This window comes from Strigops habroptila, chromosome 7, assembly GCF_004027225.2.
Source record: "Strigops habroptila isolate Jane chromosome 7, bStrHab1.2.pri, whole genome shotgun sequence".
Taxonomy (NCBI): Eukaryota; Metazoa; Chordata; class Aves; order Psittaciformes; family Psittacidae; genus Strigops; species Strigops habroptila.
Window position 1 is genome coordinate 62415335 of NC_044283.2, and position 12346 is coordinate 62427680.

The following is a 12346-nucleotide window of genomic DNA, read 5'->3' on the forward strand; positions in this document are numbered from 1 at the left end:
AAAAATAAAAATAAAAATCTGATTCCAGAGGATTATCACTGCAAGTCTTGTAATTCACTCCACATAGAACTATAGATAATTTTCTAAACTTCAGATTTCACGTTAGAGCACCGTATGCCAGCATGAATTTGCAGAGCATTTTAGGTTGTTCATTTGCTAAATTTGAACACTGATACAACTCCGCAAACAAGATATTACTCTGTTATAAAACTGCTGAGTTAAATCATAATATTTATGGGTTTCCTTATCTACTGTTGATAACATTTTGTTCTTTGGCATTTTGGAATCTCATTTGTTTAACAATAATGTTGATGAAAACTATTCATTTTGATCCTATGAAAAATAGTTATCAGCTGTGTGGCCCCATAGAGTCCATAACTTAATTTGCGTGTAGTCCCTGGGGACAGAGGGATTATAGATTAGCTCCCTCTAGACCCAACTTGTGTAGCATGCGTAAGTTTACTAGGGTATTTTTAAAAAGAGAGTATAGTAGCTTACCTGTCTTGTAACTACCTTAAAACCTTAACCTTTAAGAATCAGGAATGACATAGATTTGTAGCTGGTGTTCACATTACTTTGTATTCAGAAAACAATTTACAATAGGGTCACATCCCGTTAATGTCCTGTTATTTGACCTAGAGTAGCATTCACTGTTGCAGCTGACCAGAAGCCTATTCAGTGTTTTACAGACGGCACAGAAACTTCTGATCCTGAAATCTCAGGCCTCCCTGTTTTGGTCTTGTGACAGGAGTCTTACAGATGAAGGTTCAATACTAACGAACCAGCTGTCAAATCTGAATTCACCCCAGTTTCCTACCAATAGGTGTTTACAAATTATTGTCCCTTCTTTTTTGCTCGATCTGTAGTAAATGGGAAAAGGTACTATTTTGCCTTATGGTATTAATAGTGCCCAAGACTATGTTAAATTGGTTTTTATATGGCATCTCAGCCTTCCATAGTGCCTCTACAACCATACTATTGCCCTTCTCTAGGCAGGTGGGACTGGCATTGAGGGTGATAACAGGCAAGCTGGTATTTGCGGGTGGCTCTAGTTGAGCTCTTCCAAGCACGTGGAACAATGTGTGGTTTTGCAGAATTTGCAGGCTTTTCTTTGAACATGTTGGACACAAGCCTGCTCATTAAATCCAGGTGAAACTCTGCCTATTGCTTCCAGAGGAACAGGGGCTGCTATCTGTGGTCAGACTTGTAGCTTACTTGTTCCTCTGTTATACTGTAATTTATTGTTAGAACTACAGAGGAGGTCAGGTGGCCATGCTTTTTTAAAGTCCAACTTCATGTGACTTTTCAGATGCTTATCCTTATTTTTCATTATTTCTATTGCAGTGTACAAGACCTTCTAAAATACTTAGCAAAAGCAATGTCAGGTATTTGAAGCCTCAGCCTCAGGTATATCTGCAGCGTGTCTTTCGCTACTGTTTTTCTTCAACTTCTACTCTGTCTCAGGTGATTTAAAAATCCAAGGATTATAATGTAATATCCTGGCTGCAGTAACACTGAACTGGCAGGCAAGAAGTCCTGCAATTAGAGATATGCCACTGGCTGTGCAGCCATTGGATGAAAGTCTTGACCTAACCCGAAATAGGCTTCAAACTTTAACTTTGCCGCATGAAATGCCCCCATGCATGCCCCATCCCTGGTCTGTGTGGTGAGCTTGTAACTTCCTGAACATTTTCACATGGCAGTCCTCATGAGCATGGCTTTTACCCACTGATTGAGAGGTGGCTTTGTTGGTTTTATAGTTGGTATTGCAGTTAGAGAGCAAATGTGAAAAACAGCTTCAAAAGACCGACTTGGAGTATGTACTGCTCAGAGTTTGTATTTAATGTGTAGTTGTTGGTTTCTGTGGGAGTTACCAAACCAGTTGAGCTACAGCGCTGGCATGAAGCCAAATGAAAAATACAGTTTTCTTCACTGTAAACATGACTGTCAAGCAGTAATGTTTTTCTCAGCTTCATTTTAAAGGCATTATAATGGAAGAAAATTAAACTAAAACACGTTTTTATGCCAGTATTATACATGGAAGAATGTTATTTCTTTTTTCTTTTAATGAAAAACTCTTAGAGAATAGAACATCCAAAATTATGTCTTAATAAATATATAATCAGTTGTCTGTGTTGCTAGATACCTGATGGAGTTGGTGAACCAATACATTTCTTATTCTGGTGTAGTTATGGTGAGAATGCTTTCTTTTTTTTTCTTTTGCCTCTGCAAACATGGAAGATATGTAAAGTTATTTATTTTTAGTCCTGTTTTGATAACAAAAAAAAAAATAGTGCCTGATAAAACTAATGAATAATAACAGCAAACACTAATCTCTATCCACTCCTTCAGGCTTATTTTTAAACTCTCTTTTCAGTGGCCAGTAGCTCTGTTAACTCGTCATCGGGTATTCTGCTGAACTTGGCTATCCTTGCTTTGCTTTTGGGATTTATTCTGTTGGCAAATGTGTAAGTTCAGCTTTGCCTTTAAAAGATAAGAGCAAACTATATTTAATGCTCACAGTGATTTCACGAGGATGTCATCATGTAGGTGCAACTGCACCAAATGGGGAACAACAGCATTTTCACTTACTTTTCAGGATTAAATTTATCAGAGTTGTCTGCTTCGCCTGTAACTCCCCCCATTTTATTTTGCAGAGTGAGGAAAAAGCTCGTTTAACAAAATGTCTGATCAGCTGCTACTTTGTAAAATGGCTTTTTGGGTACTAGGAACGGAAATTGCATCTTGAAGAATGGATGTCAGCATCAATGTAATTTAATGCACGGAGGATGAAAAATCCTTCAGTTGTGCTTCATTGTTTGAATGAGCTTTTTTAAGAGTTTCATAATAGAAAAGTAAGAAACAGGATTGGAAGGGACTTTTATAAGGGTCTTCTCGTCTGCCCTCTCTCTTGAGACAGAACCAGCTGCAGTGAAACCTTTCCTGGCAGATACTTCTCAATGCTTCTTTCTTGTAACCTCAAATGACAGCAATTCCTGTGTTCCCTATGTAATCTGTGCTAATGCTTCAGGTAATTAGGAAGTTTTTGTTAAATACATGTGGATCGTTGAACAACAGAATTTTAAACTAAATTTTATTAGGACTGGCACATTTTTATTTGCATATCTAATCCTTTTATTAAAAAAAAAAATCAACCTGCCTCACTTGGTCCGGATACTTGCAGGAATAGAGAAATTAAGAAGTTGTTGAAAGCAAGACGTACGTGCTGTGGGTGAATTAATGAAATGGTGTCCAGCTCTCTAAAGGAAAAATGATGAAAGTTACACAAAGATCTCTGAAGTTCTCTGTAGGTCTCCTGAGTGACACTGATGCTGAAATCAGCCACGAAGGTCCTTATTTCATCTTGTGATGGAAACACCACCAAACCGATGTCCTGATCTTGCACTTCCTGCTCGGTGCAGTATATGCTGCGGTAGTAATTGGTTCTGTTTAGGTTTTGAAGATGATAGTCAAGGAGACTCCATACACAAGATCTTGTTTATGAGTGGTAACATCACTGTTTTCTATAGCAATGTCACATGTTTACCCTAACAAATAAGCTGTTCTTTCAGATCTTGGGATGAGCCAGCTCCTCTGAGTTCAAGGTACTGTCCCAGCAAGGAAATGTTGAAAACAACAGGCTATTGTTGCACTACGGCGTGCATTGTCCTGGACCCTGGGCGTCTGTATCCTGCCTCGCAGGAGCTGGGAGCTCAGTCACAGCCACTGGCTCTGGGCAGGCAGCCCCAGCTTCAAGGAAACAGTAGAACACTAATGGCTGCTGTCGCCAGCAGTGGTCACAGTGCAACAGCAGCTCCACTGTTGAGGAAGGTTTTCTTAAAACGTGGGGTTTGAGGAGTCTGTGGAAGAGTAATGAGGTAGTTCTGTGGATCTTTGTGGGGAGTTTTCTGCAGTGTAATAAGGAAGAAGCACATAGAACAAGCTTTGAAAACTTCCCAGGCGGCAGTGGCACTTCCACAGCAGTGGAAGTGAACATTTCGATAATGGACAAGAGAGGAGGGGTGAGATGGAGGTTGGCCAGGAAGGATCCTGAAATTGCAGAAAAGGTGCTATATTTAGGGAGAGATAGGGAAGGGAATTGACGACAGGGGAAAAAAAAACTCAAAGAGGTAGACTTGGGACATGGCATGGACTAAGGAGGGTGTTTTCATTAGTGTTCTAAGTAGAAGTGAGATAGACTTGTATTTACTGGTGCCAGTAAAAGGGATGTTGCAATAATCAAGAGACAGAAGATAAAAATCTAGGCAAGGAGTTGAGCTGTGTATAGCTAGGTAAGAATGACTATGAGAGAAGTTACTCTGAAAGAGCTGCAAACATTTAGATTTCGTTCATTATTTACTGATCTATTGATGATTTTAGTTACATTTTCCTGTCACGAAAGGGGGGTGATGGGCTTTTGGCTCGGATCTTTTTGTGTGGTTTGTTTTTGTTTGGGTTTTTTTAACTTAATTGTCTTGCTTTTTATTTCCCATTTTCTTTCCTCATGCTACAAGATCATTTTGCTGCGGTGGGAGCAGGGCTTTCTGCCTGCTTACATACCTGTGCTTCACATTGCAAAGTTGGGAAAGCAACCCACAGAGAATGGCTGGCATTTCTGAAAAGAGAGGAAGCACACTAGCATTACTGTCTTCTAGTACAGAAAAGTAGGGAGGGTAGCATTAGAGAAAAAAACGAAAACAAAAGAGAAGGGAAATCATTAGAGAAGTGTTGATAGCCATGAGGAAGGTGTTACACAAGGCTCAGTGTTTTTTCTTTAACTGGGTAAATATTTTTAGTGTTATTTCAGAACTATCCAAGAGAAGGGGATGAAGCTCTTATGGAAGTATCAAAGCAGCAAAAGCAAAGGGATTCAACTGTCTTAGGCTGTTCAAAATGGGTTGACTGCATTTCAAGTTGAGATGCTGCCATGGTCGGCAGTAGGACTCAAAAGCTTAGGAGGGCTCCGAGTCTCCTAATTTTAGGCATTGCCAGGGAGATTTCTCTTGATGACCACATGCAGTGAAGAATATGGATAATCACTTCTAACCACGATAACTAGGATGTTCTATGTATGTCTGTATGAACACTTACAGAAATATCCATTAAAGTAATGAAAATGAGCTTACATGTGTCTTTTGGTCCTTTTTGGAGTGTACAATGCTGCAGGCAGTGAGATATTTCTAAGGTCCTGCATCCGTTTCCCTGAGAACTTTGAGGTGATACTGCTGCTTCCATTTTCTATAAGCCAGGGTTATGCCAGCTTTCTGTACTGACTTGGTTCTCGTGCTGTTCATCTCCACAGCTCGGAAGTCCAAAAAGTTGGGGAAATTGAAAGGGATGCACGAGGAGCAGCCACAGCAGCGTCAGCAGCCGCCACCCCAGAGCCCCGAGGAAGGGACGACGTACATCGCACCCGTGACTGAGCCCTCTGTAAACACAGCACTTGTCCCCCACATGTCTGCTATCTCACCAGCACTTACTCCCTCTCCTGTTAAGATCCTTGAAAGCATTGAGCCGGAGATTGTGTATGCAGGATACGACAGTTCGAAGCCAGACACAGCGGAGTACCTGCTTTCCACCTTAAACCGCCTGGCCGGCAAGCAGATGATTCAGGTGGTAAAGTGGGCAAAGATACTTCCAGGTAACACAACAAGGCATTTGGTGAAACTTCTCTTCACTGTTTCTTTTAGCTTAATTTACTATTTGCTTGAGAAATTACATCTTTAATCTGTGGGTTGTGTGTGCTTACAGGGGTGTGTGAGATGAACATCTAAGAGAAGATTGTTCTGGGTTTTTTTTGTTTATGTCACTTTTGCTTCATATGTCTGTGATCAATATTTAAAAAAACTTTCATTTTGAATAATAGCCAAGAAAACATGTTTTGTCACTGGAATGAAAAATTATGGCTTTGTTTCTTTCAGAAGTATACTTTGTGTGGGAGTGTTGCTCTTGTTCGTCAATACTAGAAAAATAACCAGCAATGTATTCAGTGCTGGTTTGGCTACCCCTTGTAGAGCACAGGATAGTTCATGGGTATTTTCTGGTTTGATTCCTAGGATTTAGAAATTTGCCTCTCGAGGACCAAATTACTTTAATTCAGTATTCATGGATGTGTCTGTCATCGTTTGCCTTGAGTTGGAGATCGTACAAACATACAAACAGCCAGTTCCTCTATTTTGCTCCAGACCTGATCTTCGATGAGTAAGTATTCCTTAATGGTCCTTTTCAGTGCAAGCTGGAAGGATTACTCTGTCTTTATTTGGTTTTCAGGCATAGCTGCTGTCTAAGAAAATTTCAGCTAATTTGGGCTTAAAAAGTAGTTTAATTTTTCAACTCAGTTTTCAATTGGCAAAGCTTTGATATTGCCATCCGCTTCTCCTTATATATGTGGATGTGACTTCAAACTAGGACCATTCTGGTTGCTTAAAATATGACTGATACATGACAAGGATTTGTAGGAAAAAACCCAACATTTTTTGGTATCTGCTGGAGCTTGGAAAAATATCTAACTTCTAGGAATCGTGAACGTTTAAATTACCAGTTTTATTCAGAGCAGTCATATAATGGTGCTTTTGTTAACAATATGCAGCTGTTCAATGTGTTTTCTTGACAATCTTAATTACCATTCTTTGTAATCATGAAAGAAGCCAAAATGTTTTTTCAGTAATGAAATATAACTTCTTTTATGATGCATTCAGGAAAAAAAAGAAGGCTCAACCAAGGAACCATTCCTTCTGAGTATGTGTGTTCCTTCATATTTTAAGTTTGTGTTTTAGTGCTTTGCTTTTGATGAGTATAATTTAATTTCTGTTCCATTCCCTAGTGTTTATTCCAAGACAGTAAAGTCAAAACTTAAGACACTACACAGGCAGTCAAACTGGGGTCATGTCCTATGCTTATCTGAGAAGTTTTTTGTTTGTTTGTTTGTTTTCTAGAGGTAAAAATGAGACATGATCCCTGGCATATGGGTGCTCTTGAAATAAAATATAAAAATAATAAAAAAAGAATGAACAAAAAATAACTTACTGCTCAGTCTCCTGGAGCATTCTGAAATGTTTTTCTTGGCGAAGATGTTTTGTCACCATTCATCTTAATAGTCTTTCTTTGATTTAGGAATTCCTAAATAATTAATGTATATGAGATAGGTCCCAAAACAGTGAGCAGCATCAAAGGAGGATCTTTTGGTTTGGTGCTTTTTTGTTTTGTTTTGTTTTATTTTAAGAGGAGATCCACTGCATGTGGTTGAAAACTTAGTGTCAGCCATTTTCCTTGTTGAAAGCACCTCCACTGTGACTTGGACATTAGAGAATCCTAATAGCAAAAGTATCTGTAGCTAAAGCTAAGTGAAAATGTGAACTTCAAAGAGTTCAGTTCTCCCGGGGAAACGTAGACTAAAAGTTCAAACATAGAAGCAACTTTCCCTCATCTGAAGAAAGTCAGTCAGGGGTCAGAATTTATTGGACAGGGAAATCAATCCCACTTGCAAATAAAAGTGTATGTGCATTGCTAGCATTCGTGATACTGCAGCTAGAAGCAACATCCAGAAGTCGAGATCAATTGTGAGGTTTTTGCTGCAAGCCTTGAAGGTAGGTGCCTGCAGAATTATACTGAGGTTGAGGTTGGATCAAGTCAGGAAAAGGAGCGTGAAATATAAACATCCAAAACCAGATATGTATGTAAGATAGTGGCCTGCTCTTGTACTTGGTTACACATTGAGAATGTACTCACTGCAGAGCTACCAAAGGTAGCAGAAACCTATTCCAAGATTCTCACGTTGCCAATCGGAGTGATAGTTGCGAGACTTCGTTTGGAGTCCAGGTTTTAGGCTTCCCAGCACAGAAAAGTTGTTGAGAAACTTTAGAGCCCCATGGAGGTTGGCCAGGGTGGTCGGGGTCTGGCTGGGACAGTGAGGAAGCTGGCCTCGAGCAGCCAGAAGACTGTGGTGGGTGCAGTGGGGATTTAATTGCAGAGTTCAGCTTCCTGATGAGTCGTTGTATTAAAAATAGAGTCAGACTCTTCATGGAGGTGTCCAATGGAAGGATGAGAGGCTGCAGTCACATGTATGGGACAACAAACTGCCTCCTGGGCAGTGGGAGAAGAAATTTCATAATGAAATGGTGAAATAGCAGAGCAGGTGTCCAGAAAGACCCTAGGGTCTCTCTTGTTGGAGGTGTCCAAGCCTTGACTGGGCAAAACCCCGAGCAGCCTGCAGAACTGTTTGGGTTGGAAGGGACCTTAAGATCATCCAGTTCCAACCCCCCCTGCCATGGACAGGGACAGCTTCCAGTAGACCAGGTTGCTCAAAGCCCCTGTGTCCAACCTGGCCCTGAACACTGCCAGGGATGGGGCAGCCACAGCTTCTCTGGGCACCCTGTGCCAGTGTCTCACCACCCTCACAGTAAAGAATTTCTTCCTTACATCCAACCTGAATCTCTCCAAATATCTAATTAAGTGTACTGTTGGTCTTTATGGATCATGCGTATATTCCATTGCTTTAAGCGGGCTTAAGTAAACGCAATGATGAGATCTGAGGGATTAGAAAATGGCCACTCAGCCTGTTACTGAAATGCTTAAAAACAGCTTGAAAAGAATAGCCTGAATGGACCAGTGTATTTCATGTTGTGTTTGTGTAAGTTACAGGATGTGGGTGTTTTTAATCCATTTCTTTCATAGCAGAGTAGTTGTAATCAAAACTAATGTTCTGTATATAGAGCTTTAGTTTTAATCCACAGAAAATCCTTAAAAGAGTGTCATATATCTGATACCACATAATTCCTGTTGCAGGTAAACGCTCTTAAGGATGACTGTTGCGTATGTAATTACACTCAAAAGATGTTGCAATGATGTTCTTGAGGCTGCAAGCTCAAATCTGAGAAATTGCAAAATCCCAAAATTAAGGTTGTCTGTGAAATTGTAGTTTGAGCCCTTTGGGTACATGCTTTGAAGACTCTATCCATAACCAAACTTAAAAGTTATGTTATCCCATAATATTTTTCCCATGTGACTCCTTTTGATCAGGTTGATTGAGTTGTAGGGATGATACGGAATTATGCAATAAGAGATAGTTGGATTTTTGCTTCATTTTTTGCCAGTGAGGAAGCCTTCCCTTGAATGGATCTAAGGATTTGGGAGAACAGAGAAATATTAATGGGGAAGATTTCCTTAAGACATGGCAAAAGACTATCCCTGATTCAAGACCTAAGCTCGGAGACATTTCAGGTTGCTACAGCAAAGTAACAGAAATCCCACAGAAAAAAATGGCTATGGCTGTTGTTTGTTTAACTTGAGGGAGGGAGAAGATCTCTCTTCAGACTTAACCAAACACTTCAGCTGAAATTTTCTAATCTAATTCAACCTGAGGCACGCATATACATGGACAATTTAAGTCCAGAGCATTAAATTGGTAAAATTATACACAATTGAAAGCAGGAAACTTGAGTGGTGCTGCTTGAAATAGGTGCAAAAACAAAGTAAGGGATGTAGCAGTTAAAAAACAGTGTTTTTTAACACTAGCTTATTTTCAGGGATTCTGTCTGAAACTATGCAAAATGAACTGTTTGCTACAGGGAACAGCCTAAAACGTGATTTTTAAGACATGGTCCTGGAAGGTAGGGAAGTTAATTTCAAATTCCCTTGGTCTCTCCCTGGCTAGATGAATTAATCATTGAACCAGCAGCTAAAATGACTCTGGCTCTGTCCTTTTGAAGGAAAAATGCCCAACATTTTGGGGCACCACGACAGTTTAGGTCCTAGAAAAAAATCCGACGATCTGAGTCTTTCAGTACTAGGAGTTTATGTGTTTGTAGTGCAGAAGTCAGATGCCCAAATCCCAGAGGAAGGCAAGGGCTCCTCCTCCTTGCTCATGTTTCTGTGACAGGCTCAGGCAGTTGCTGTCCCGCTGGCTAGTGGTGGCAACTTCCCAGGTATCTGCTTCCACCCATACATTAAGTGAGGGCATCGGCTGGCAACCTTTCAGAGGCTCAGGGAGGGATAAAAAGCATTTACGAGTGCAGCACTGCCAACAGAAACCCAGCAGGAGCCAAGACATAGTGTGATGGGGATCCTTGCTCCCCCGACATGGGAAACCAGCAGGAGCAATGGGACATGGGCTGCCTTTGGGGCCACAGCTTCTGCTCACAGCACAAATCCCTCTCCCAGCTGGAGGCCAGAAACTGCATCCCTCATGGCAAACTGCCTTGCTTATCCATCCCTTCTTCTAAGGAAGAGGAATGGTGTTTTTTCACCTGTCCGTAGGGCAAAAACCCAGCTGATGGCATTACTGACCACTATTAAATATCAGGCATCCTCTTCGGTGTGTGTTGGTTTCTGCTGGCATAAAGAAACCAGAGCGGCAGCCCAACACTGGAGCTCCCCTGCAGCTCTTGATTTTCCCTTTGATTGTAGGTTTTACATGGTCTCTTTGTAGACTTCTAAATCCTTGGGGACTTCCGAAGAAGAGACTCAAATTCCAAAATTGCTTTCTATTTTTAGGCAATTTACCCAAATTATCTTATTTAACATTCCTGCCTTATCTAGCTGTAAAATAGCAATGATGTGGGATACTGAAAGAGTTCAGTAATGCTCAGACACCATGTTGAGACACTTTAGTACATTGAAGTGCAGCATCAATATTTCAACAGTATTTTGCAAATGCACCAAATGACTAATGTGCTGTGTTTTCTTGTTCCTTTGATTTCTCCTGGTTTGTCATCTGCAGCATAAAGAATAAATCACAGGTGCGTAAGTGTTCAGGTTCTGAGTTTCCTGGCTGTTGTACTTTTTTCTAACTGTCATAGCATTTTTACAGAGATCGTTATGCTAGTCAAGGACTTGAGGGCAGAAGGCGCTGCACAAGGTACCCAAAATTATTAAAGTGAACTTGAAAAACTGAGTCTAAAAACTGGGACAGTTTTCACAAGCATTTGGATCAGCGATGTCTTTTTTTCCATCTCTGAAATCATTGTATTACATCATATGCAGCTCAATCCTTACAGTAAAAAGGTTTCAGTACTTGATTGAATATTATGTACAAAATATGAAGTGCAGAATATACCGATTGGTGCTTTTGACTAATAAGGCAAAGCTGCACGCTATGGATTTTGAACTAAGAAGGGGCTGTCCTTCCCTTATTGCTATTTCTAGTTTGTAGTGCAACATGGATGGCTTTTTCATTATAAAATTCAATCATCTACTCCAGATATTTTTAAATAACCCAATAATACTATGTACGTAATGCAGTTTAACAAACTAACAAAGGTTACTACAAATGAATATTAAGCTTTCCTTTAAAGTGCAAGACGTAACTTTCAGTAAAATAAAAATGTAGTATTGCAAGGATCTTCCATGCTATGCCTTTGGTAATTGCCCCAAGTATGAAGTTTTAAAATTCAAAAGAAGGCAGTGGTTCATGTTAACAACAGAGGAAAACCAGAGAATACGTATTTCAAATTACAAAGTTGATGTAGAGCAAATGAGATAGAGAGGTGGAAAAACGGCTTCAGTACATGGGGGTTTCTGTGAGGTTGCTGTGCTAATGTTATCATGGAATGAGAATAGGCAAAGGATTTTGTAACACTGAGGAAAGTCGTAAAATTAAATTAAGAGGTGGCTCAGCTGAGTAGCTAAGGTTTTATTTAAAATCTGCATTTATTAATTACATGTATTTTATTAGTAAATAGCATGTTCATTGTCTTTTCATTATATTCCTAATATACTCTCATAATATACTTGTGGAAGCTGGGGCCAGTAGGATTTGCTGTTGCGTAAGGCAGTGCAAGGATGCAGCTGCCTGTCTGTGCCCTTTCGATGCTGAAGCCCGTAAGTCTTCCTGGTATTCTGATTTCTATGGTAACAGCAGGAAGATAAATGTAATAAAATAAGCTGAATATTTAAGAATAGCAGATTATTTTTTTTTTAACCTTATATACCTCAGGGTTGGGGGTGATGATTACTTAGATCCTCTGTGAGAGGTGATAAAGCCAATAAGTAACTTCTTTTATTGTTTAAAAGGCTACTTTTCCCCCATTTATATTTTGCGGGATGATGACTGTTAACCCTTTTGGTTTCTTTTGCAATCTGTTAATCCTGCAGTGTCTAAATTTAGATACATTTTGTAATCTCTTTCATCCGGCAGTCTCCAAATCCCTCATTTTTAATTAGTATTGCAGCAGCGATTGTTGGTAAGAGTTGTCAATGTTCATTCTTTGCTAATAAATTGTGTCTGTGATAGCTGATTTCGTTAAAAGATCAGCAAGCACTCCTTGATATTCCTCCGTGCATGATTTTTGCTTGTATATGTTATTTTGAAGAGGAGCACTGCATTCATACAATCTAAACTGTCAGTGGG

At 39.9% G+C, this 12346-nt stretch overlaps 1 protein-coding gene across 6 annotated transcripts in view; it reads left to right on the forward strand.

Moving 5' to 3' along the window:
• Positions 1-12346, forward strand: part of NR3C2 (nuclear receptor subfamily 3 group C member 2) — a 218034-nt gene that overhangs the window by 175697 nt on the left and 29991 nt on the right. For all 6 annotated transcript variants that reach the window (XR_003992170.1, XM_030491507.1, XM_030491510.1 and 3 more), the window contains 2 exons: positions 5303-5641; positions 6057-6201. Coding sequence is in view for 5 of the 6 variants with exons in the window: in XM_030491507.1 (XP_030347367.1) it covers positions 5303-5641; positions 6057-6201 (484 nt within the window). In the remaining variant the exon portion in view is untranslated. The remainder of the gene's footprint in view (positions 1-5302; positions 5642-6056; positions 6202-12346) is intronic.